Genomic DNA, 21,266 nt, shown 5'->3' with positions numbered 1-21,266 from the left:
TACATTATTCACAATTTAAAATTATGCTGTTGAAGTTTGAAAAGTAGTAAATTTAAAAACTATTGACATTGGACTGGATTAATCTGTACGATTTGAAAATATTGCTAGCTAACATCCAATGCAAGATTTCTCTCGCCATACTATATAAAAACATTGAGAATATGTTAATAATTAACTATAATGGTATTGAACAATAGTTTAGCTCCTAAACAAACTTAAACACATCACTCATCAAACTCAACTTAAAACAATAATGATTTCTCAAAAATCGTTAGTAAAGGAGGTTTAGGAAACGTTAGTTTTTGAACTACATACAATACCTGCATTCCCTGCCCTAGCTTCTCACCCCTTATCTTTTCCACACGAAAGTCAATAAGATTCTCAAGAGTGAAACGTGAGCATTCCTTGAGATGGAGACATTTGGGAGATTCGAAGTTCATGCCGATTGGAAGAGCTTCCAGATTTCTGCATTCTAACATTCCCAACTCTGTCAGTTCATTGAACTTCCGAATAGAGGAAGGAACCGCCACCCAACTCAAGCAATTCCCAAGATAAAGTTTCTCTAGACTGGTGGCCATTGAAAGATCTGGGATTTCTTTTAGATTTTCAGATCCCCACAAGTTAATCTCCCTGAGACATCTAGGCCTCTGTACTCAACAAAAAACACAGTGCAAGGTAGAAGTTACACATCACGTAACATGATTGTCATCACGCAACGAACGATATAACAGTTATTCTCAAAACTTACCCGAGTTCCTTCCCACAACTTTTCGAGCTTGCTATTCTCCATTTTCAGCTTGACGAGTTTTTCAGGTCGAAAATTAGAAGGCATACTTTTCATTGGATATCCGTCCCACCACAATAATCTGCAAGGAGCAGCTCAATGTCATCTTTTTCTCGAAATTGAAGAGACAAGCGATGTAGCGAAATAGTAATTTGTCATTATCATATTCTAACCCATAAAACAGAGCTTGTTCATATTCTATGGTCTCTCGAATGTCTCATTTCCTAGATTCTTAATTAGATCTAACATTGTTCTCGCTATCTTAACATAGCAAGATAAGATAGCGAGAACAATGGGTGGACTTCAAGAACCACAACTGATTTAAATTTTAACTACAGTCCACAGACATAATAGAGCTGAAGAATCGATTCATAGTTTCTGTTTCATAACTGCTTTGAAACTGGAGAGGAGGTTTGTTTAGAATTACCAATTGGACCAGTTCCTTAGTCAATGACACGATCAATGTGGAGCTTACATAATAGATGGTTACCTAAATAACATTGAAGTTTCTTGAAGAAGGAATGTTGCAAGGGGAATTCCCACATGATCCTAATAGGACGCACTCTCCTATAGTCCAATGTATCTTGCAGACTGGGTGCATATCATCAACTCAGTAGTTTCTTGAGTAGTCCTCCCATCTTCATCTGCAGAAAATAATCTAGTCAACTATTTTGTCTAATAGTTTCCGTTTGTCCAGACAAAGAATCATTGGACATCAACAGTAGTCTATGTAGTTTATCACAAATGCTTACCACCGGCAGTTTCGTCCTGCTACTCTTTCTCTTTACAGCCCTATCTCCACTTAAGAACCTCTTTTAGACTAGATCTTGACTTAATCATCACCACAAAAGTCAAAACCATGTTTATAGCCTCTATTCTTACACTAAGATCAGATGTTTAATCCGACCTTCTCGCGTCACAAGTCAAAATTGCCAAGTCACTTTTCTACCAATAATCCCCACAAGAACACGTTCCATCCTTAAAATGATGAAACCGACTTGAATCCCTTAAAACAATCTCACGTCCCACAACTCTTGAGATTAACTTAATCACTGAGTGGCAATCTTCACAAACCCGTAGATTTTTCATCACCGTGATTGTACTTCCTTCAACTGTATTAATCAACCCAAATGCAATAGCAAGCCTTTCACTGTGATACCACAACATCTCTTCTTTCTGTTCATCTTCTACATCATGCAAAGCAGATCTAAAATCAGGAACATAGCCAAGTTCCTTCAACTTCTCTTTCAGAAACTCTAACTTCTCATATAGTCTCACGCAATGTGGTCGATCACCGGAAAAGAAATCATGCTTTTCCCCTTTAAGCACAACCCAACTGCTCCCAGGTTTCTTCATGATCCCCTTCTGCTTCATCTTAACTCTCAATTTCGATACATTCGACCATCTACCAGCAGAAGCATATATATTTGACAACAAGACATAAACAGCGCTTGATTTCAAGTCCAGATCAAAAATAGCAGCAGCAGCTTTCTCGCCTCTGTCTACATCAGAATGCATCCTACAAGCACTAAGCAAAGCCAGCCAAACCATTTCATTAGGTTTCACAACCATGCTCTCGATAAGTTCTTCTGCTTCTTTTAGTTCCCCGCATCTTCCCAATATATCAACCATACAAGTGTAGTGTTGAATCTTTCTCTCGATATGACTTACTCCGCTTGACATGTAATCGAACAGCTTTCTTCCTTTTTGTAGGAACCCACAATGGCTACAAGCAGAGAGCAAGCCAGTGAAAGTGATCTCATCTGGCTCTTTGTTTAGGCGAATCATTTGACCGAATATGACAAACGCCCACTTTCCTCGTCCATGCTGCGCGCAGCCTACAATAATGGAATTCCATGACACAATGCTCTTCTTGAAGATTTCAATGAACACTGAAACGGCATCGTTCACATTTCCACAATCGCTGTACATCACAACCAAAGAATTACCCACAAAGGCATCAGTTCCTAAACCAAGCTTCACAGCAACTCCATGCATCTCCTTACCCCAATCCAATGTTCCCAAAGCAGAGCAAGAGTTTAATCCACTAGCAAATGTCGATTGATTTGGTAAGATACTGTTTCTTAACATCCCAGAGAATATACTCAACGCATCTTCGTGCTTTTTATTCAGACTATAACCTGACAGTAGAGCAGTCCACACAGCAACTTGTTCATGAACCTTCTCGTCAAACACCTTCCGAGAATCCTCTGTTCTTTTGCAGTTTGCATAAAATGTTATGAGCGAAGCAGATACATACTCTTCATATAAAAACCCAGACTTGATGATGAAGCCATGAACTTGTATACCCATATGAAACGCTGGAGCATTTGCACAAGCGGTGATTACACAAGTGAACGTTCTTGAAGTAGATTTTATGCAACAACGCAACATGTTCTTGAACAAATCGAGAGCTTCTCCACTCCTCTCATTCTGGTCTAACCCACAGATCATTGTCGTCCACGAAATCACATTCCTCCGAGGCATTTGCTTAAACAAATTCAAGGCATCGTCTACTTTACCAAACAGTAAATACCCATGAACCATCGCGTTCCACGCTGCAGTATCTTTCACAGGCATTTGATAAAACCATCTCTCCGCTTGATCAACCTTACCGAAACGAAAACACCCATTCACCATCACAGTCCATGAAACAACGCTTCTCTCAGGCATTTCATCGAACAGCTTCACTGCAGTATCCATATCACCACACTCTACACAACCACTGATCATCGAGTTCCATGAGACAACATCCCTCACAGGCATTTCGTCGAACAGATTCAACGCATCAACCAATCTATTGTTTCTCGTGTATCCCGAGATCATCTTAGTGTAAAGACTCACATGAGGAGATGGAACCTGATTGAAAATCTCTCGTGCTTGGTCGAGTCTTCGGTTCAACAAGTGATTGCATATCGAAACTTCACGATTCTGAAACTCCTTAGCAACCGAGAAGCTTCTGTACCATTTCTCATGGACAACATGAGAAATTGAGAATCTCGAAATGGAGAAAGCTCGAAACTTGAATCGCTGAAAGATGGCGGCGCTACTCATACTTGTAACGGCCACAAACAACGTCGCTTTCTCACAAATCAGCAACGGTTTGAAACTATCATGTGATTGTATCACTGTCTACTAATTTCGTTACGCTTGAACAATAAAACTTAGTTTCAATCAAATTGGCTTTGCTTTGTTTCATTTCGAGGGTATGACAAAATTTGTAGTAGATTGAAGATTCAATTCTTACTTTACGTTGTGTAGATTCTGAATTAATCATATCATAAAACGAGAACCAAAGTTATAAAATCTTCAAAAGACAAAAAGATTATCCGAAATAGTCTAACGACAGATAAAAAGTAAAACCCTATAGGGCTTTTTCACTCGTCTTCCTGGCTACGCAACCTAGCAAGCCTGTTGGAAACAACAACGTCTAGCTGAGAAGCTCTCTCAACTATGGCCTTTCTCTTCTTTGTTGAGACATTGTGAGCAATCTCTGCACAGTAAGTCCTGAGAAGAAGTCAAAGCAAAACACAATCATGAGAATTTGCTCAAGAATCTCTACCACATTCCTCTGGTTTAAAACTAACTAAATCATAATAGAGTTACCTGTTGTGCATCATGAGTAGCTCGAGCTCAGAGATGTTGTGAACAACGAATTTCTTGAATCCATTGGGGAGGTAGTGACGGGTCTTCTTGTCAGATCCGTAACCAACATTGGGCATCAAGGTGACACCCTTGAACTTTCTCCTCACCCGGGAGTCAATACCCTTAGGCCTCCTCCAGCTTTCCTGAACAATAAGAAATTGCAAGACAACAAAACAATCAGAGAATGAAACATTAGAGAATCAAATCAAGCTTACTGACGAATGATATAGAATGAGAAATGTCAACAGGGTTAAAGTAACAGTAAGCTTATCAAATCAAAAGCAAACTGTGTCGCAAGACCTGTAGTAGTTTCACTTTTTGCCCGTAAAAAAACGAAGTAACCAGAAACAGATTTTAGAATTCTGGCTACCAGATACCACAGGGCATTTATATAGATGCAAAATCTCATAGCCTAATGCATCATACTGAAACAATCTATAAAGCCTCGGTTTTTTTCGACTATAACATTGTCTCACTATAGAGTAGAAGAAATCATTTTTTTCTCACTATCAAAGTCTAAACTCCAGAGAGTACGAACGAACAACCTATGAGATAAAGCTGAATCTCTAAACCTGTAATCAAAAAAGGTGGTTTACCTTGACGGTGATTCTGCGATCACTCTGGGGTCTGATGAACTTGGCAGACCTCTTCTTCACGACCTTCTTCCTAAGCAACGGAACCGCCATTTTTTACTCCTCCTTCTCTATAGAATCATCAAAAGGCACAGAAGCGTGAGAAGAACCATCGATTGCAATACACATAAACTAGCACAAGGATGTGATTCAGAGAGCGTGAGAGAGAAAGAGAGCTTACGGTGATGAGAGCTTCCGCCGCCGCTAATGTGAAAAGATGTCTTTTGGTAGACTGAAGTTTTCTTATAAATATATAAACTAGGGTTTCTCTGTGTGATGTAGGGGGTCAAAAATGTAATTTTGTAAAAGATCAGAGACTGGGTCGACAGAATCAACGGCTAGATCTTTAAGTTACTCTAAACGCACAATCAACGGTTGGATCTTAGTTCTTATGTTTTTCAATAGAGGGATTACAACTTTTTTGCACAAAACTAATAAATTTTTTTTAAAAATTAACCTTTTTTTTTTCTCTCTTGTTGAGTAATGTGTTCTTTGTATGTCTTTATCTTTCCATAATCTTTTAAGCTTTAAGATGTGAGGACAATAAACTAAGTAGCACAACAATATACATGTTCTAAGCTGTGATGTTCATCAAACAGATCTTAGCTGATGAAGAACATTCACTCAAGACTCGGTAAATATCAGAACGAAACTCAAACGAGTTTGGTTCTGACGGTACAGACTCAACCCACTCCTTTTCAACCTTCTGAACATGAGAATTCATCTTCATTACAGCTTCAAACTCGATTTTTCCCTTTAATCTCTTCAGAAGTTTCATTGAGAAAGTCATTTCGAGGTTCTTGACTTCAGATTCTTCGGTCACCTGGATCCCAATCTCAGCACCTTTTGCCCTAGCAAATCCAACCAGCATCGGATTGATGTGATATTGTGAAGGTTCTGGTTTTGTTTCAATGCTGTGCACCTATGAGATTGTCAACATCTTAAAGTTTAATGCCTTTAACCAATTTGAAGAAGAAAATTAGAAAGGACGAGACTTTTCTGGATATTAGTCAGATGAAATAGAGAAAATCGATGATGTACCTGAAGATAATCGATTCCCAGGGTGGAAAGAGAGTCTGTAATTCCATGTGAAGCAAGGATGCTCAAGACTCCACCAGAGCCAACCGGGGACTTAAGTATCTCCCATGGAGATTTCATCAAAATCTTGTGCTTTTTTGGTTCCTCTGGTGAGCTGCTAACTACTGGAAGCGTTTCTTCTTTGAGAAACCAGATCTATATATTAGTAAAAGCATGTATCTTGTGAGAATCTGATAGCCGAAATGCAAAACTATTCTCAGAGGAGTTCAAGCCTTAACCTTTTCTGACTCGAATCCAAAATGATCATTGTCCTGAAATAGCTTCTGCAGAGCTTCAATGTTATGTTCAGGGGAAAGTATGACAAGTGGCACGCAAGAGCGATCTTCTTCCTGCACATATAACCCGACAGTTATCATGTAAAATCATAACTAAAATGACATGAACATCTTATAGGTAGTAAATTATGCATCAGCTAACCTTTATGAACCTCTGCTCCTCATCAAGTAGTGTGTGAAGGTACGAGATTACACCATTCACATCTTCTGGTTTCTCGTGATCATTGAGAACCAAACAAATAGAAACTTTACCCTCAGAGAGTAGACTTTGCCCTTGTTGAAGGTAACTGAAGTTATCACCCATTTTCTCTTTGCTTGCATCAAAACTAAGGCATTCTCGTGACACATTCAGAGTACATTCTGATGCTCTAGCTCTCAGAGTATTGATTTCCTCAATTACATCCAATCTATTTCATCAAGATTCAAATGAAAACTGAGAAAACACGCTTCTCGCAATGGTTGGGAAATTTTATTAAGTTAATTTACCTCTTTGATGAGGTGCCAATGCTTTGCAAAGCTTTCTGAAGCAGTGTGGAGTTTACATCAAGGATATGATCAGCAAGTAAATTCCTTTGAGACTTTTCTCCAAACCTTAATCCATCAAACACATGATTTTGCTCCAATTCACATAACTTCTTTTTAGCAGCAATAAGACGCTTCTGCTGCTTTTTTCTTTCTTTCCATTCCTGAAATGACACAGAACACAAGAGTATAAAAAGATCAAGAAAGATCACAACTGGAAAGTCCATAAAGACTGGTCAATCTCAAGAGTGAAGAAGAATATGCCTCACAAGCTGCCGCCTTTCTTTCTTGGACCGCTCATCTGCTCGCATATTCACCTCGAGGAGTCCCTTCGGGGGAGTTATATACATCTCCTTTCTTTCTAAATCAACATCAGGAACAATTGCGTCTACAAAAGGTATCCACACAAGCTGATTAGTCTTTGCACTCCCGTTGCAGACTTCCATGGATGAGTCAAGCAAAACGTGTAGAAGATCATTTCCTCCATTGTCGAAAATATTAGCAACAGTTCCAACAAGTTGACCGGTCTCCTGTACATAGATAACTGATTTAGAGCATAGACATTTTTCATATTTTCGATATTATTATATAAGAGGCAAAAACCCACATATACCTTGAGAAGAACTCTCATGCCTACAAGATCACGAGTGTAAAACTCTCCTTCGTCAAGCTCAGGACGATCATCTTCCTCAGCAAGCAGAGTTGCACCAACGAGTTGTCTCACCTGAAGGAAACAAAACCCACAAAAAAATTTAATTTTAACAAATAATGTTCAAATTGTCTCTACTAAATCTCTCATGGATCACTAAACTACCTGATCAACATCGTCCAATCCTTGAAACTTGAGAATCCAACTCTTCTGCGCAGGATGAGGTCTTCCTTCAACTAACTCAACCTCATCAATCTTATCTTGTCCCATCAATTGTTGTTTTAACCATCTTCTACCAGGCTAATGATGCAATCACGCCAATGGTAAAACAATGTCAAATACTATAAAGTGAGCATTTTTTTTTTCCAGAAAGAAGGACACACAAAATTCTCTCAATATAATACCTTAGAGAAACGTAAATCAGGGAAATCAGTGTTTGGTTTAATGCAAATCTCCCCTTGTAGGCCATGAACACCAGACAAGAACCCAACCTCAACCAAATCTAAGCCACTGTCACTACTGGTTTCAACTGCTTCTTGAGTAGCTTAAGATCAAAAGAAAAAAGAGAGCCAATCAAAACCAAAATTATAATCAATTCAATGATAACAGCGTCTCAAAACCTAAATTTCCTTAAGTTTCCACAGCTTGTAAAAAAGAACCCAGAAAAGCAAAGCAAGTATAAACCCAATAAACAAAATTAGTTACCGGTGCTACGAACGAGGAAGCTGGATTTCCCACGAGCTCTCACGAGACTGAAGTGACATTTGGTACGAGACAGAGCCGAGACGGGACGAGATAGTTCGAAGTTTTGGAAACGATGGGAATTATTGGGATTGAATAGTTGAATTGGTGTGAAAGTAATTGAGGTCGAAGAACAGAGAAGCGAAGCTCTCAGCATTATCTCTTCTCTCTCTCTCTCTAAGCAATAGAGATACGACGAATGTCGCAACAACAACAAACAGATCCCAGCTTTACCGAACCTGTTTAAAGACTCTGTATAGTCCGGAGGGTTCTCATGTTCGTGTCATCATGTGTCCATGTCTCACGTGTGAGCACTTAAGTTTGGTAGGTTCAGATTGTATTTTCTAGTGGCTCGCTCGTGCCTACCTTAGGATTTTATCAGCCTTGGAAGCAGAAGTATAAGAGATTTGGTGGGCTGATAACATTATTTGTTACAAAACGGATAGGTTTATGACATCACCAACAACAAGGCATGAACTGCAGTTCAACCTAACACGACATGACACAGTCAGCTTGTTTTGTTATTATTTTCTGTCTTGTTGATAGCTCACCATTTTTAACTATCGAGTAAGATAAACGGAGGCGTAGTTTTGTTTCATTTTCAATGGAGAAGGAAGAAATCTGTTTTGATGTAACCTTCATAGATAAAAGAAACGTTCCTAAGACTATCAAAGAACTTTTAAAGGTTTCTATAAATCATTCATGCATTCTATAAGGGTTTTGTGAACTGAGCAAAATAATACTTTCATAGCAATGAAAGAGCCTGTGACTAATTTTTAGCAGAGCTCTGGGTCCTGGAAAATGCAATCAGGATAACATCAAAGATAAACATACTAATTTAAACCAGTCACAGCACATAAATGTTAAAACCTAGGACTAGGAGGAAACAAACCAAGCTCAGAAACTGAAACACAGCATTACTGAAACTGAGATACAATTTAAACAATCATCTGTGACTAAAACGTTTATGATATTAAGACAAGAACCTTCTTCCCTCTACATGAAACAAGGGGGAGAAAGAGAGGGACATAAACAGATTTTGGACCGAGTTAAGTAACATGATTGTGAAACAGCTTTCAGTATAAAAAACAATTACAAGGTTGGAGAGGAAGGGAATAAGAAACCAGAAGCACAAGAAGTTTGTTAGACCAAAGAAAGGACTAAGTAAAAAATGGATTTAAAACTTACCTACTCTTGTCATTTCCATTAAGCGTATAAATATAGTTAAGTTTCGTTACTTCATTGGATGATATCTGCACATAAGGCATGCAAAATCATAAAACCTTTAATGAGCATTATAGACTATATATATATATACCATGAGCTTGACTCGATCATCGCATACTCAGAATTCCTCCAACCTCGAGGTATGAAATCTCATCTGAATGTTGCAAAGCCAAGAGATGGAAAACGTGGGATAACTTTGCTCAGAACCTTTAAAATAAACAAGAGAAGCTGACAGAAGATTCAAGATTCATGACTCAACAACTTCTGCATTATTTGAATATATTTCTGTATTTCTATGACTGGCGAAGACACATTTAATACGTTCTGGATTCACCAATGAGTCCAGAGAGAGAGAGACATGAACGCAGCTGGTGTTAACTTGCAAAAAGATTTCACGCAATAAGAACTCATTTGTACACATCCATTATATCAGCTTAACCAACTGTACATTTGTGACAAACTGCAAGATTTTCTAGGATCTATCTTGGCAGAGAAGAACTAGCAACATCATAAGATTTAAGCCCACAACTAGGTCTTCTATTAAAAAAAAACGAGCAAGCAAGGAAACTTACTCTCACTAGACTCAACGAGCTTATTCTTTGGTTACCTAATTAACGACCTAAAAAGAGATATGAGAAACTAATTAAGAGCCAATTTATGACTAAAATTCGAAAGGAAAGAAATCAGAATCTGCACTCGATGTATAGAGATAAAAAAAGAGAAGGAAGCTCTTATTCCTTGTTACCAAATCTCCTGCCAATGATAGGCCGAACATCATCAGCAACAGCCAATGTCTCTAAGAAGGGAAGTATCGAAATCAAACCATCATCAGTTGGATCATCGTACCAACTTTTGATAGGGATCCCATTATTTATTTGCAATCTGTATACCTGAAACAATTAACAAAGAAACGATTTGGATGATCAAGATGGGTCCATGTATACACCAAGAAAGTTCAAAAACTATAATGCGACAGATATTCTTCACACTGAAATTGATGGTTGAGACCTTTCATAAAACATAATGAAACGTCAGACTTGAATAATGTACCTGCGGACAGTTGTCAATTATAGCCACTTTGGCCAGATCAAGACCCAGAACATTTAAATCCTTGGTGTAAATTCCATCCAAAAGAATGCACGAATCGCGATAAAAGCGCTGTGATATGAACTTTCCATCTGGGTCCAATATATCTAGAAGTTGTGAGGCATAGATGCTGTGGCTTGCTGTGAAGATGACGACATGAAACAGTTCTACCACCCTCTCCAAGAACCTGTAAAGGTGTGGCCTTTGTTTCACATAGACCGTGTTTTCTTGCATGTTGAAGAAGACCCTGAAGGAAAAATCTGCAGCATTACACGATTCCAAAGTCGAATGGACCAAAGTTTCTGCATGTAAGAAAGAAAGTAAAAAGATATTTGGTAAGTTCAGTAGCTCATTTACCTTGAAGGTAAATAAACAGATAAATTAAACGAGGATACCATACCATCCAAATCAAGGACAAGGGTCACAGACTTCTTTCTTAGGGTATCCCGAGGCCAGTAATTGGATACAACATCTGATAATTCCGGCTGATTTTTTATAAAAAGCTGCGGGTCAAAGTCTTCAGCTAGTTCAGCTTCAGCATGATCCTCTGGTTCAACGTTGTAGGATCTTGTCCGGTTGAACGCCAGAAACAAGTCATGGTTATCGAGATTAATCTTGTCAACATCTGACTTAATATCATCTGTGTTGGCTGATCCATCTTCTAAGTAAGGTAGTACCATGTACTGCTCAGGAAAGATGTAATGAGGCAAGGGACTAATTTCAGTGAAAGCATCATTTGCACTTTCATCAAAAGGCAAGCTCGCAATGAGAACGTCAGAAATATAGAAATCAGAAACGTTGCACGTTTGGTTGTCAAAGCAAATCTTGTTGCTGCTCTCGTCGGCTCCCCACCTGGGGGTTTCCCAGTGCACGGAGTTTCCTGCTGTAAATACTAACGGAAAGAAATCTATTAGCTTATTATATGTCAAACAAAGGCAAACTTATACCAAAACTGCAACAGGAACATATATATATATATATATACCTCGATCATTTCCATCCAGTTCATCATTCAGAACAGGTGAAAATATTGTATCTGAGTTTGACATGTAATTGCAAGCAATTTCCTGCACAGAAATGTTGAAACCACAATTTAAAATTTGCTCATCTAGTATCTGTGAAAGAAGGATTTTCGAAAGTCAACTACACAAATATCAAATCGTACCGTTTTTTCGACAGATTCAGAACCATCAACTGAAGATGCAAACGCCTGAGACTGAGAAGTGTCTTCAACAAGCATTTCAGCGGACTCATTGGTTTCACTATCCCGAGCAAAAGTATCCAAATCTGAAGAAACTGACACAATCATCAGAGAGAAGAAACCAAAAAACAATTGATGACACAAGAAACTCAGATAATCTACATCAACAATTTGATCATAATAAGGAAATATCTTTACCAAGATGCTGTTTCTCATCCTCGTGGCACGTAGGAGTAGTAGCTGTGGTCATGCTTTCCAAGTCCCCTGATATTTTGGACAAAGAGGACGAGCTTCTTATAGTTGCTTTATGTTTCTTACAGACACCAAGAACCTTGCTTATCTTGCTCTTCATTTCTATATATGGCATTGGCTCTGTATATCGAATTATAAAGACCTTTGGACCAAGCACGTATAAGTGTAACGAGACCTTATTGAAAGACCAAACCAGCGGAAGATGCTGCAAAAACAGAGCGCACCACAATCAATCAATTGAATAATAAAACACAAAAATCCAAACAGAATCTACACAGCAGGGGACATGGAATCTCGGATCATGGAGACGAAATCGAGAAGACAAACAAACCAAAAGTCAACCTAACAGAAATAGCAAAACCCAGAATCTTAACACAGAAGGAAACCAAAAAAAAAAACCTAACTATGGTCTCTCTATTCTTAATTCACTCGAGACGGAGAAACAAAATCAAAAAATTACATGCTCTACTTAAAAGTAAAATTCCAACTTCAAATCAAAGATACACTAACATAGAATCAAGTCATCTTTAAGCCGAATTCGAGAGCGATTAAACAAAGTAAAAAACGAAATCTAGGCAGAATCATAACTCAATTTAAACATAACAAAATTCACAAATCCAGCACAATTCAAGACAAAACAAAAAAAAAGGAAAACTTTTTTTTTTAACCCAGATGAAAATGAAAGTTTTTTTTCCAATAAATCCAACAAAATCAAAGCAAAAACAACTACAGAATCAGAAATCGAAAGTCAAACAACACAGAAGATAAAAAACGAAATTTACAGGTGAAGACGAAGAAGATCGAATTTGAGGGAAGAAAACGAAGACAGACCTGAGAGAGAAAGGAGAGGAGAGGATAAGAGAAGAGAAGAGAGGAGCTGTATCGTCGTCGTCGTCGTCTTCGTCTACTTTGTGTTTGTGTTTTGTGTTTGTGGGTCTTGTCTCTCTCTCTTCTTCTCTCTGGGTTTCTCTCACATAACTTCCACGAACGGTCAATAGAGAATGATATGAGCCTTATGACGGCTCTTTATTTCATCTAATCAACGGCTACGATTTGTTCCTTTGGTGGGCGCTTCTACTCCAATACCTATCCAACACGTGTTCTTGTAGACCAGCTGGACGACTCACCCACATAATTTGACGCGTGTTGAAGCCCCTCGCTTTTTTTTTTTTAGAATTTTTTTTAACAACTTTTAAGATTCCTCTGTTTAAAACATATTACGAAAATGTACTAAATATTTTAATTGTTCCTCTTTCGTCCATTTAAAAACCAATCCGAACTAAACCAAAATTGAATTGAAATTTGTTTACATCGTGATAACCAAAACTGATTGTGCACACAAACAAAACTGAACCGGATAAACTGAAGTGAAATAAAACCAAATTGACCGGATACTCCCATTGGATTAAATACCAAACCGAACCAAATTGACATTACACCGAAAAATTACAATTGGATTTTTTAATGGTTTTATTAATTCGTAATTCAAAGTTTGGTAAACGGTTTTTTCGTTAAGTTTGTGTTTTGTCTAAAGGCTTTAAAATAACAGCATCAGTTACGTGTTTCATCGGCTTTCATGAGATTCATATAGAACTGATGGAAGTGTCAGAAGATAGATTTGCTTCATTGACTGCTCCAGATTCTTGACTCTACAAAGAACATATATTCTTAGTAAACAAGACTAAGAAGATATAAAATAATCAAAATCGAAGCAATCATGTTCGATTTTTTTAGCAGACCTTTTGAATATCACTGTTTGTTGTGGAGACCTGTGGCTGTGGTATAGAGGGTCTTTGTTCCTCGCCTTTTGCTTCTCCTTGCAACTGCTGTTGCTGAAGATAGAGAGCATACTGTTGTTGTTGCCATTGTTGTTGCTGTTGGTACCACTCTTGTTGTTGTTGGAACTGAATTTGCTGCTGATTTTCTGGTTCTTGGTTCTGTTGCTGTGTATTGATCTGTTCCACTTGTTGAGACTGGGGATACTGGGTTTTGGCTTGTGATTGGTACTGTTTGGAGAGGAGTTGCAGAAGATTCTGATCTAGTTGTGGCTGAGCGTTCTGATTTGGTTGTGGCTGTTCAGACATAAGCTGTTGTTGTTGCTGTTGTTGCTGTTGTTGCTGGTAGTAATAATAGTTATAATAATATTGTTGCCACATCTGGTTATAAGCTTCATGACTCTGCATCTGACCTTCTTTTTGGTAGTTACTTTGCACTGGATTCTGAGGAATCTGAGTTTGAGGATAAGCAAAGGATGTTTGAACCTGAGATGTAGAGTTTTGATATTGGTTCTGCGGATTCTGTGAGTCTGGAGGGTGTGCAACCATGTGCTGACCAAGTATCTGAGTTTGAGGATAAGCATTGGATGTTTGAACCACAGGATGCATCTGAAGTGCAGAGTTTTGAAATTGGTTTTGCGGATTCTGTGAGATTGAGCTTTGTACCGCTACCCCATTGTCTCGAGGAGCAACACCCATTTGCTGACCGAGAGTTCCGACTGAATAAGACATCTGAGGAGGTCTCTCTTGAGAACGAGGTTTCGAATCTTTGTGAGTCTGGTTATGGTTAAAATCTCTTCTGTGGTACCTGTTCCGACCAGTTTGCCTAAAAGACTCTTGACTTTGGTAACTTTGGGGACTCCTTGAGCCACTAGGTTGGATCACTATAGCATCTGATTTCACAGTATCTACTGAATTGGACGAAAAGTGAGCTTGTTTCGTGACAAAACCATGGTTTGGTGTGGCTTGGATCGGTAGGCTAACTTCACGAGAGCGTTCACCACCTTCATCCGCTGTTAATCCCATGGACAGATCACTCTGTGACTCACACAAATTCTCCCTCTCAGCAACATTATCGTTTCCTTGAACTAGATTTCCTGAAGCCAGACACCCCCGATTAAGCTCAGTGTTTACATAGTCCACCCGAACAGCATCTTTAGATTGGGCACCATCAGAGTCTAGAGATGACTCTTTCTTTTCTTTTGGTGGCGAATCGACTGTGTTGCTAATGCCTCTGTTTGTTATTAGGTCCTGATTCGAGCACTCACGAGCCTTCTCTCTTCTCTGAATTAACTCTCTAAATGATCTCCCTAAAGGACGGGATTCATGTAACTTGGCTCTAGCAGAATGTGGGAATAATTTGATGTGTCGACCCAAAGCCTTCCTCACATCATGGATGGTTCCAGAGAGATCAATAAACTGCTCAAATCCAAGAGCAATTACTAAGTACCCAAAACATTCTTTGGAATCAACAAATAGGGAAATAATGAAATAGACGACAGAAGCTCCTATCTGAAATAAAAAGCTTACCTCCATGTATAAATTTGATATCTCCTCTTTGTCCTCTGCGCTCAGACCATCGGAGGAATCTGCCTGGTGAGATATTTCCTTATCTATGATAGGATCTAACAAATCCACTTGTCGCGACCCTCCATGCATCATTAAGAGTCTTATAAGTTCCTATAACCGCAAAAAACATGGTAACAGACGTTTAGAGCAATCAGTGGACAATTATGATTTCCATGTGAGGAATTATGATTAAGTTTGAACTGACAGCCGATTAACTCACCTCAAGAAGTAATTTGCAGTGAGGAATTTTCTCATTGCCGTCTATCAGAATCTGAGCTGCATCATCAGCACTATCTGTAATCTACAAAAAGGAAGACAACCATAAGATAGTGAACAAATTCTAAAATATGTGATGCATTGAAGGCGAGATAGTGACCCAAACAGTTCCCATAGCTCTCAATCTTGACATGTTATTAACAGATAACTGAAATACAAACCTTTGCTAGGCAGATACATTACTTACCATGTACTTGAGGCGAGATAATCGAACATACAGCAGTCCGGTGGTTTCCAAATTTTCTTTTCCAATGAGTGTTTTCTCCAGAGCTTCTCTGTATATAGTAACAGCAGCTTCAAAATTACCCTGCATGGAACACTGTATAATCAGATATTCTTGACCACTGAGACGTCAAAACCAGATGGTACCGAATAGTGTATCATTCTTACCAGGCGCTTTTCCATGTTAGCCTTCTTAGTCACAGATTCAACAAAACCAAAACCCAGTTCCTCACTACATCGAGACAGAGCAACTGAAGCAGCAGATGCATCCCCAACGTGTTCCTTGAATCTTGCATTGAATAGATGAATAACAGATACATTCTACGATGAACATACAAGGTGTCATGCAATGTATGAACCTAGTTATTCATCTAGCTTGTATCTGATTTTTTTAGATACACTAAAGCAAAGATAACCCAATTTACCTTGAGAAAAGTCTGTGACGCTCGAGCCAATGCAAAGTTTGCTAGCTCTCTTCCACCCTTGTTTTCTACAAAATCCACATAGCGGAACCAGAACTCGGTGTAATTAGCGCAGGGTATTAAGCATCTCTCATAAAGCTTAATAGCCTGCAATAAAGAAAAAGAAACAAGTTTTATATATAAACAAGAACGGGACAAGAGCCAAACTGAATCAAAAACAAAGGAATACCTCTTACCCAGTCAAAGTCTTCATATGATTCGGCGAAGCTCAAATATGCATGCCAATTGTCAAGCTGATTAGTGTCCAACGGATTTACATGAAAATAAGGCCTGCGGATATTTGACTCAAAGCAGCTTATCTTCTCCATCAACTTCTGTGAATCTTGATAGAACTGTTCCCCAATTGACAAATATACATGCAGTGCTTTTGACAAAGCTGAGCTAGAGGAAGGACCCATCAAGTCTCTCACAACAACAGAGATCTCCTCATCAGTGTGACGTGTAGGGACCAAATCTTCTTCCATAGGGTCTGGAGAAAGGTCTCCGTTAACATCTATTCCACATTTAATCTTCTCTTTCAAAGAAGCCGCAATCTTCCTGAAGCTGAAGACAGTGCATGACAAGTTATAATGTAATGGAGAAAGAAAAACTTAAGCTACAGGAACTCGAAGTACTGGAAAATTATAGTAGTCATTTTAGAACATATGTAAAAGGACATACTTTTTGTAATAGAGATCCAACTTTTTGGACGGATTTTTCAGGGTCCGGAGATATACATGAGCCAGTGAACTCCATTGCTTTTCTCCCAGAAGATATTCTATATATTTGTCCCAAAGAGTGCAGCAAGAGTAATCTTTTCCAACAAATGAAAGTCCCCTTTCAAATAATCTGTTAGAAGTGAAGTAATCAGCTCCACAAAATCTAGCATCAATTGAATATGCTGAACAACTTAAACAATTTGAGCCAACTCTAGTGACTAGAACAATTCTAATGATGAGTAAGATGCTGTTGAGTTCCAAATTACAATTGAAAAGTTTCAGATAACTGGTTACTCAAAGAATAAAACACAAAGGCCTACCCAAAATGCAGAAATACCTACTAACATCATGAGGATCTTCATAAGCAGCAACACCGAATGAGCAATAGTCGAGCCATACAGCTACAGAATAAGTAGCTGCTTTTACTGCTCGTTCGAAAACTTCAACAGCATCTTCCAAAGTGCATAACTTTATCTTATGGTAAGCATATTTCCTCCAGTAGCCATGGCACAACGGAAACTCCAACAAGAAAGCATCGTAAACTAAACACAACTTCGTAATATCATCCTACAATAGCAACAAGTTCAACGATTTTTTTAGTTCCTGAGAAACAAAAAGTTTTGAAATATAAATCAAAGAACCCTAATTTTAGATCACCAAATCAGACATGCAACTACAATGAGTGGTGGCTTACGGGGAACGAAGACTCGATTTCGGAGATTAACAAAACCCATTCATCAAAATCAAGTGCTCCACTGGAAAAAGTTTCTTGTAATCTGTCGTTTTCGAGGAAATCTGCAAACGAAATCAACCCATTGAGGTGATGACTTAAGATTCTACTTCCTTCTTTGAGTAATGGCGGAAACTGATGCACAGAGAGAGAAAGAGAGTTAGGGTTTACCAGTAGATCCGTCTAATTCTGGAGACGGTGGCAATGGTTCCTTATCGGAGACGGCGGTCCTAACCTCCGTCGTCACCATGGTTGGACAAGACTTTGAATTTTATTCTTTTTAAGGAAATTTCTTACTTTTTTAAGATCTTCGGTTCAAAGTTCAAACTTCAAACTGGTCTGAATAATATTTTAATTAAAAATTATATAAACACATTGAATTAATTATTGTATTAACTTTAGATTTTGATGTGGATTAATTTGTTAAAATTTCGAGTAAAAAGTGACGAGGTAGAGAAAAGAGAAGAGAGAAAAACAAATAATATACAATAATTAAAATTAAAATATAATTTAAAAACGAAATGAAAAAAGTACAACCAAAAAAGATATCAAAAATAAAATACAAATAGAAATTACATAAATATAAAATTAGATATTTATATCATTCTGTAAATATTTGTAAAATACTAGAAATTGGGGACAAATAAAGTTATCACATATTTAATAGAACAAATATTACTTTCAAAAGCTACAATTATTAGGATAAAGAAAATAAGAGTTCTTTAAGAAAACAAACACAAAAATTTAAAGGTTTTTAAAATCCAGAGGTTATTCAATTCTTGGTGTTAAAATAGTTTGAGTGATCTATGTTATTTATTGTTTTCAAAATTGAAATATGTTAAACAAAAGCATATCTAAAAAAAATAAGAAAATATTAATCAAGTGCTCAAAAATTAAAAAAATATATATATATAAAAGAAATGTAAAAGTTTACTTGGAATAAAACATATTAAAGAAAACTTATTCTAAACATCACACACACCCAAAAAAAAGAATAGTGAAAATACTATTTGAGAAAGTTATTTGTAATAAAATAATTAAAATTATAATTAAAAAAGAAATCTATTTGTGGATAAATACACATATTTAAAAGTTAGAGTAATCTTATGAGTTTGTAAATTTAGGGGAAAAAAACACATTATATGACTATACATATTTTAAAGTAAGAAAATTATATATGTGAACGTAATTTTTTTAGTCAAACAGTTAAGATAAAATGTAATATTTGATGTTATAATATAATGTTTATGGATAGAAACGGGTCCACCTATGAGATTCATTACTAGGAAGCAAAATTTACATATTGTACAACACTGTCAAAGAAACTTCGCTACAAAGAGTGGGTCTTTCTAAGATTTTTTTACGTCTACGTTAGTAAGTAATGATCACTCAAACCGATAAAAAAAAAGAGTATTTTCGAAAATGAAAAAGATGAAAAATAGTTATGATATGTTTTCATAATCAATAAATATATTATAAGTAAGTTAATAGAACATGAAAAGATAGTAAATGCAAGAGATGATCAATGTATACAGCTTAATAAAATAAATTTGATATATATATAAATTTATATTTTAATGTTGCATAATTAAAATTATATTCAACTGTTTGCATTAATAATAAAAAAATTATAAAGACTAAACTTTTTTTTTAAAAAAAACTGTACCCGCTCGTCTTTGAATTTGCAAAGTAATTAAAAATTCAGGCAGAGTTTGTTTATGCATCCTACTCTTTGTGGAGCATGAAAAAAAACACAAAAACCTAATTATTTTTAGGAACAAAAAGATATATTTAGGCAGAGTTTGTTTATGCATCCTACTCTTCGTTATTTTTTATTCATTTATTTCTTCTTTTGTTTTTAAATTCTCTTTTATCATTCTAACAACTATCATAAACAAAAAAGATATAGCAAGTGTTTGTCATATAATTATTTATATATATAAATCGAACCATCAATTATACAAAAATCAAAAAAAAAAAAAATTTGTTGGAATAACAAAGAAATCCAAGTTAGAAAATGTCATGGTATCAACTATCATACCTAAGAAATTATCCAAAGCTTCAAATCCCAAAAGAGAAAGGATTATTTGAACCGACCTCTCTGCTCTATATAAAAACTCTTAGCCCTTTCTCAACTTCTCACCAAAGAAATTCATCACATATTTACATACTTCCATATCTCTCTTCTAAAAAACTTGATTCTCTCATTCCGAAGTTAAGAACCAGAAACACGATCATGGCTTTGATCAAAAACAACATGCTTTTCACTTCATTGTTGATTCTTGTAGCTCTTTTTGGAGTTGCAGTTGGAGGAACCATTCACAAGGTTGGCGATTCGAATGGGTGGACTATGATGGGAGATTACGAGGCGTGGGCTTCTTCAAGAACTTTTCAAGTTGGAGATTCTTTGGTGTTCGCATACAACAACAATTTCCACGACGTCACTGAAGTCACTCACAATGATTTCGAGAGATGTGAATCGTCTAAACCGCTTATGAAATACACAAGTGGATCTGACTCAATCAGTTTAACTAAATCGGGACTCCAACAGTTCATATGTGGAGTTCCTGGACACTGCAAGTCGAGACAGAAACTTCAAATTCACGTTTTACCGACCTCGTTGGTCCCGTGACTGCTCTGGTTCCTAGACCAGTCCGATCACCGAGCTCTTCCTCGTCTCTTTCACCAGCCAATGCTCCACAATATCAGCATCAGATGGCTCCATCACCTCTTCAAAGCGGTGCCTCGAAGTCAGCTTCTTGGATCGGTTTTAGCTTTGAAACAACCCTTTCTGTTTTTTTTTTATATAACACACTAGTGGTCCCATACCCACTAACATCCTAGCAACAATCAACAACAGCGGATAACAAAACAATTCCATTAAATCAATAAGAGTCCAACAATAACATTCCAATAACCAACAATGCAATAATCCAAACCAACAATGAAATATCAAAGTTCCAACATCCTACAATGTTCTATCAACTCAACACTAGCAACCTAACAATAGCTATACCACAATCAATCAAGCCTCTAGAACATCCTCCTCCTCATCGCCTTTGATTCCACGATCACACTTGCCTTTACCTGCACACCACAAACAACAATTGAGATGCGTAAGTATTATCATAATTACTTAGTGAGACCGTCCTCCCATCTACTAGGTTATACACACAAGCATTTGAGACTCTCAAGTTTAAGCAAACAAACAAACACACAACAATACATCAAACCAGGAAAACAAGTCTAGGATAGGGCTAGTGTCGACCGATGCTACATCGGTGCCGATCGATGCCTCACGACATGGTGCCCATCGATGCCTCACGACATGGTGTCGACCGATGCTACAAGGTGCCGATCGATGCTTCTTCTGCAGACACGAACTGCACGAACACGAACGTC

The 21,266-nt window shown here is 37.4% G+C and overlaps 5 protein-coding genes and 1 pseudogene across 16 annotated transcripts; 1 reads left to right on the top strand and 5 right to left on the bottom strand.

The window, feature by feature from the left end:
* Positions 217-3,911, bottom strand: LOC104771907 (pentatricopeptide repeat-containing protein At5g46460, mitochondrial). The gene is made up of 4 exons (XM_010496524.2): positions 1,537-3,911; positions 1,275-1,428; positions 749-866; positions 217-647 (listed from the first exon to the last, which is right to left on the bottom strand). Exon 1 carries the CDS (start codon positions 3,836-3,838, stop codon positions 1,730-1,732), a length of 2,109 nt encoding a protein of 702 aa, XP_010494826.1. The 5' UTR covers positions 3,839-3,911; the 3' UTR covers positions 217-647; positions 749-866; positions 1,275-1,428; positions 1,537-1,729.
* Positions 4,032-5,342, bottom strand: LOC104771906 (60S ribosomal protein L32-1). The gene is made up of 4 exons (XM_010496523.2): positions 5,243-5,342; positions 5,026-5,132; positions 4,391-4,572; positions 4,032-4,291 (listed from the first exon to the last, which is right to left on the bottom strand). Exons 2-4 carry the CDS (start codon positions 5,113-5,115, stop codon positions 4,162-4,164), a joined length of 402 nt encoding a protein of 133 aa, XP_010494825.1. The 5' UTR covers positions 5,116-5,132; positions 5,243-5,342; the 3' UTR covers positions 4,032-4,161.
* LOC104771905 lies at positions 5,548-8,558 on the bottom strand. Its single transcript, XM_010496522.2, has 10 exons — positions 8,311-8,558; positions 8,010-8,149; positions 7,771-7,905; positions 7,570-7,680; positions 7,226-7,486; positions 6,921-7,120; positions 6,577-6,841; positions 6,378-6,488; positions 6,103-6,294; positions 5,548-5,983 (listed from the first exon to the last, which is right to left on the bottom strand). Exons 1-10 carry the CDS (start codon positions 8,501-8,503, stop codon positions 5,636-5,638), a joined length of 1,956 nt encoding a protein of 651 aa, XP_010494824.1. The 5' UTR covers positions 8,504-8,558; the 3' UTR covers positions 5,548-5,635.
* On the bottom strand, positions 8,547-13,016 carry LOC109124821 (probable C-terminal domain small phosphatase). Of its 9 annotated transcripts, none has more exons than XR_002037036.1 (9): positions 12,944-12,994; positions 12,059-12,317; positions 11,825-11,955; positions 11,645-11,726; positions 11,060-11,551; positions 10,624-10,961; positions 10,319-10,463; positions 9,535-9,780; positions 8,547-8,835 (listed from the first exon to the last, which is right to left on the bottom strand). XR_002037036.1 is itself a non-coding variant. In XM_010496516.2 (9 exons), exons 2-9 carry the CDS (start codon positions 12,225-12,227, stop codon positions 9,581-9,583), a joined length of 1,440 nt encoding a protein of 479 aa, XP_010494818.1. In that variant the 5' UTR covers positions 12,228-12,317; positions 12,944-13,016; the 3' UTR covers positions 9,249-9,580. The 9 variants fall into 9 exon arrangements, 8 of the variants coding, with proteins under 8 accessions (XP_010494818.1, XP_010494822.1, XP_010494816.1 ...); XM_010496516.2 differs by lacking the exon at positions 8,547-8,835 and having other exon boundaries at positions 9,249-9,599; positions 9,708-9,780; positions 11,825-11,946; positions 12,944-13,016; XM_010496520.1 differs by lacking the exon at positions 8,547-8,835 and adding an exon at positions 10,146-10,192 and having other exon boundaries at positions 9,249-9,599.
* LOC104771902 lies at positions 13,513-18,171 on the bottom strand. Of its 4 annotated transcripts, XM_010496510.2 has the most exons (12): positions 18,036-18,171; positions 17,829-17,929; positions 17,472-17,701; positions 17,097-17,264; positions 16,613-16,979; positions 16,380-16,523; positions 16,123-16,275; positions 15,920-16,039; positions 15,677-15,757; positions 15,418-15,567; positions 13,852-15,306; positions 13,513-13,761 (listed from the first exon to the last, which is right to left on the bottom strand). In XM_010496510.2, exons 1-12 carry the CDS (start codon positions 18,112-18,114, stop codon positions 13,696-13,698), a joined length of 3,114 nt encoding a protein of 1,037 aa, XP_010494812.1. In that variant the 5' UTR covers positions 18,115-18,171; the 3' UTR covers positions 13,513-13,695. The 4 variants fall into 4 exon arrangements, with proteins under 4 accessions (XP_010494812.1, XP_010494814.1, XP_019097169.1 ...); XM_010496512.1 differs by lacking the exon at positions 18,036-18,171 and having other exon boundaries at positions 13,514-13,761; positions 17,480-17,701; XM_019241624.1 differs by lacking the exons at positions 17,829-17,929; positions 18,036-18,171 and having other exon boundaries at positions 13,516-13,761; positions 17,476-17,566.
* LOC104772905 overlaps positions 20,101-21,266 on the top strand; it is a 10,530-nt pseudogene continuing 9,364 nt past the window's right edge.

This window comes from Camelina sativa, chromosome 20 (genome assembly GCF_000633955.1).
Source record: "Camelina sativa cultivar DH55 chromosome 20, Cs, whole genome shotgun sequence".
Lineage (NCBI taxonomy): Eukaryota > Viridiplantae > Streptophyta > Magnoliopsida > Brassicales > Brassicaceae > Camelina > Camelina sativa.
This window is presented reverse-complemented; position numbering and strand designations above follow the sequence as displayed.

Excerpts from the sequence above, each read along its gene's own strand:
- LOC104771907 (XM_010496524.2), bottom strand. The coding sequence starts at position 3,838 with ATGAGTAGCGCCGCCATCTTTCAGCGATTCAAGTTTCGAGCTTTCTCC.
- LOC104771906 (XM_010496523.2), bottom strand. The coding sequence starts at position 5,115 with ATGGCGGTTCCGTTGCTTAGGAAGAAGGTCGTGAAGAAGAGGTCTGCC. Across the intron at positions 4,573-5,025 it reads ATCGCAGAATCACCGTCAAG|GAAAGCTGGAGGAGGCCTAA; the intron begins GTAAACCACCTT and ends CTTATTGTTCAG. Across the intron at positions 4,292-4,390 it reads CTACTCATGATGCACAACAG|GACTTACTGTGCAGAGATTG; the intron begins GTAACTCTATTA and ends ACTTCTTCTCAG.
- LOC104771905 (XM_010496522.2), bottom strand. The coding sequence starts at position 8,503 with ATGCTGAGAGCTTCGCTTCTCTGTTCTTCGACCTCAATTACTTTCACA. Across the intron at positions 7,906-8,009 it reads CTGATTTACGTTTCTCTAAG|CCTGGTAGAAGATGGTTAAA; the intron begins GTATTATATTGA and ends TTGCATCATTAG. Across the intron at positions 6,842-6,920 it reads ATTGGCACCTCATCAAAGAG|ATTGGATGTAATTGAGGAAA; the intron begins GTAAATTAACTT and ends TTGATGAAATAG.
- LOC109124821 (XM_010496513.1), bottom strand. The coding sequence starts at position 12,227 with ATGCCATATATAGAAATGAAGAGCAAGATAAGCAAGGTTCTTGGTGTC. Across the intron at positions 10,962-11,059 it reads CCTTGTCCTTGATTTGGATG|AAACTTTGGTCCATTCGACT; the intron begins GTATGGTATCCT and ends TCTTACATGCAG. Across the intron at positions 10,464-10,623 it reads TAATTGACAACTGTCCGCAG|GTATACAGATTGCAAATAAA; the intron begins GTACATTATTCA and ends TAATTGTTTCAG.
- LOC104771902 (XM_010496510.2), bottom strand. The coding sequence starts at position 18,114 with ATGGTGACGACGGAGGTTAGGACCGCCGTCTCCGATAAGGAACCATTG. Across the intron at positions 17,702-17,828 it reads AAATCGAGTCTTCGTTCCCC|GATGATATTACGAAGTTGTG; the intron begins GTAAGCCACCAC and ends TTGCTATTGTAG. Across the intron at positions 16,980-17,096 it reads TTGGATCTCTATTACAAAAA|CTTCAGGAAGATTGCGGCTT; the intron begins GTATGTCCTTTT and ends CACTGTCTTCAG.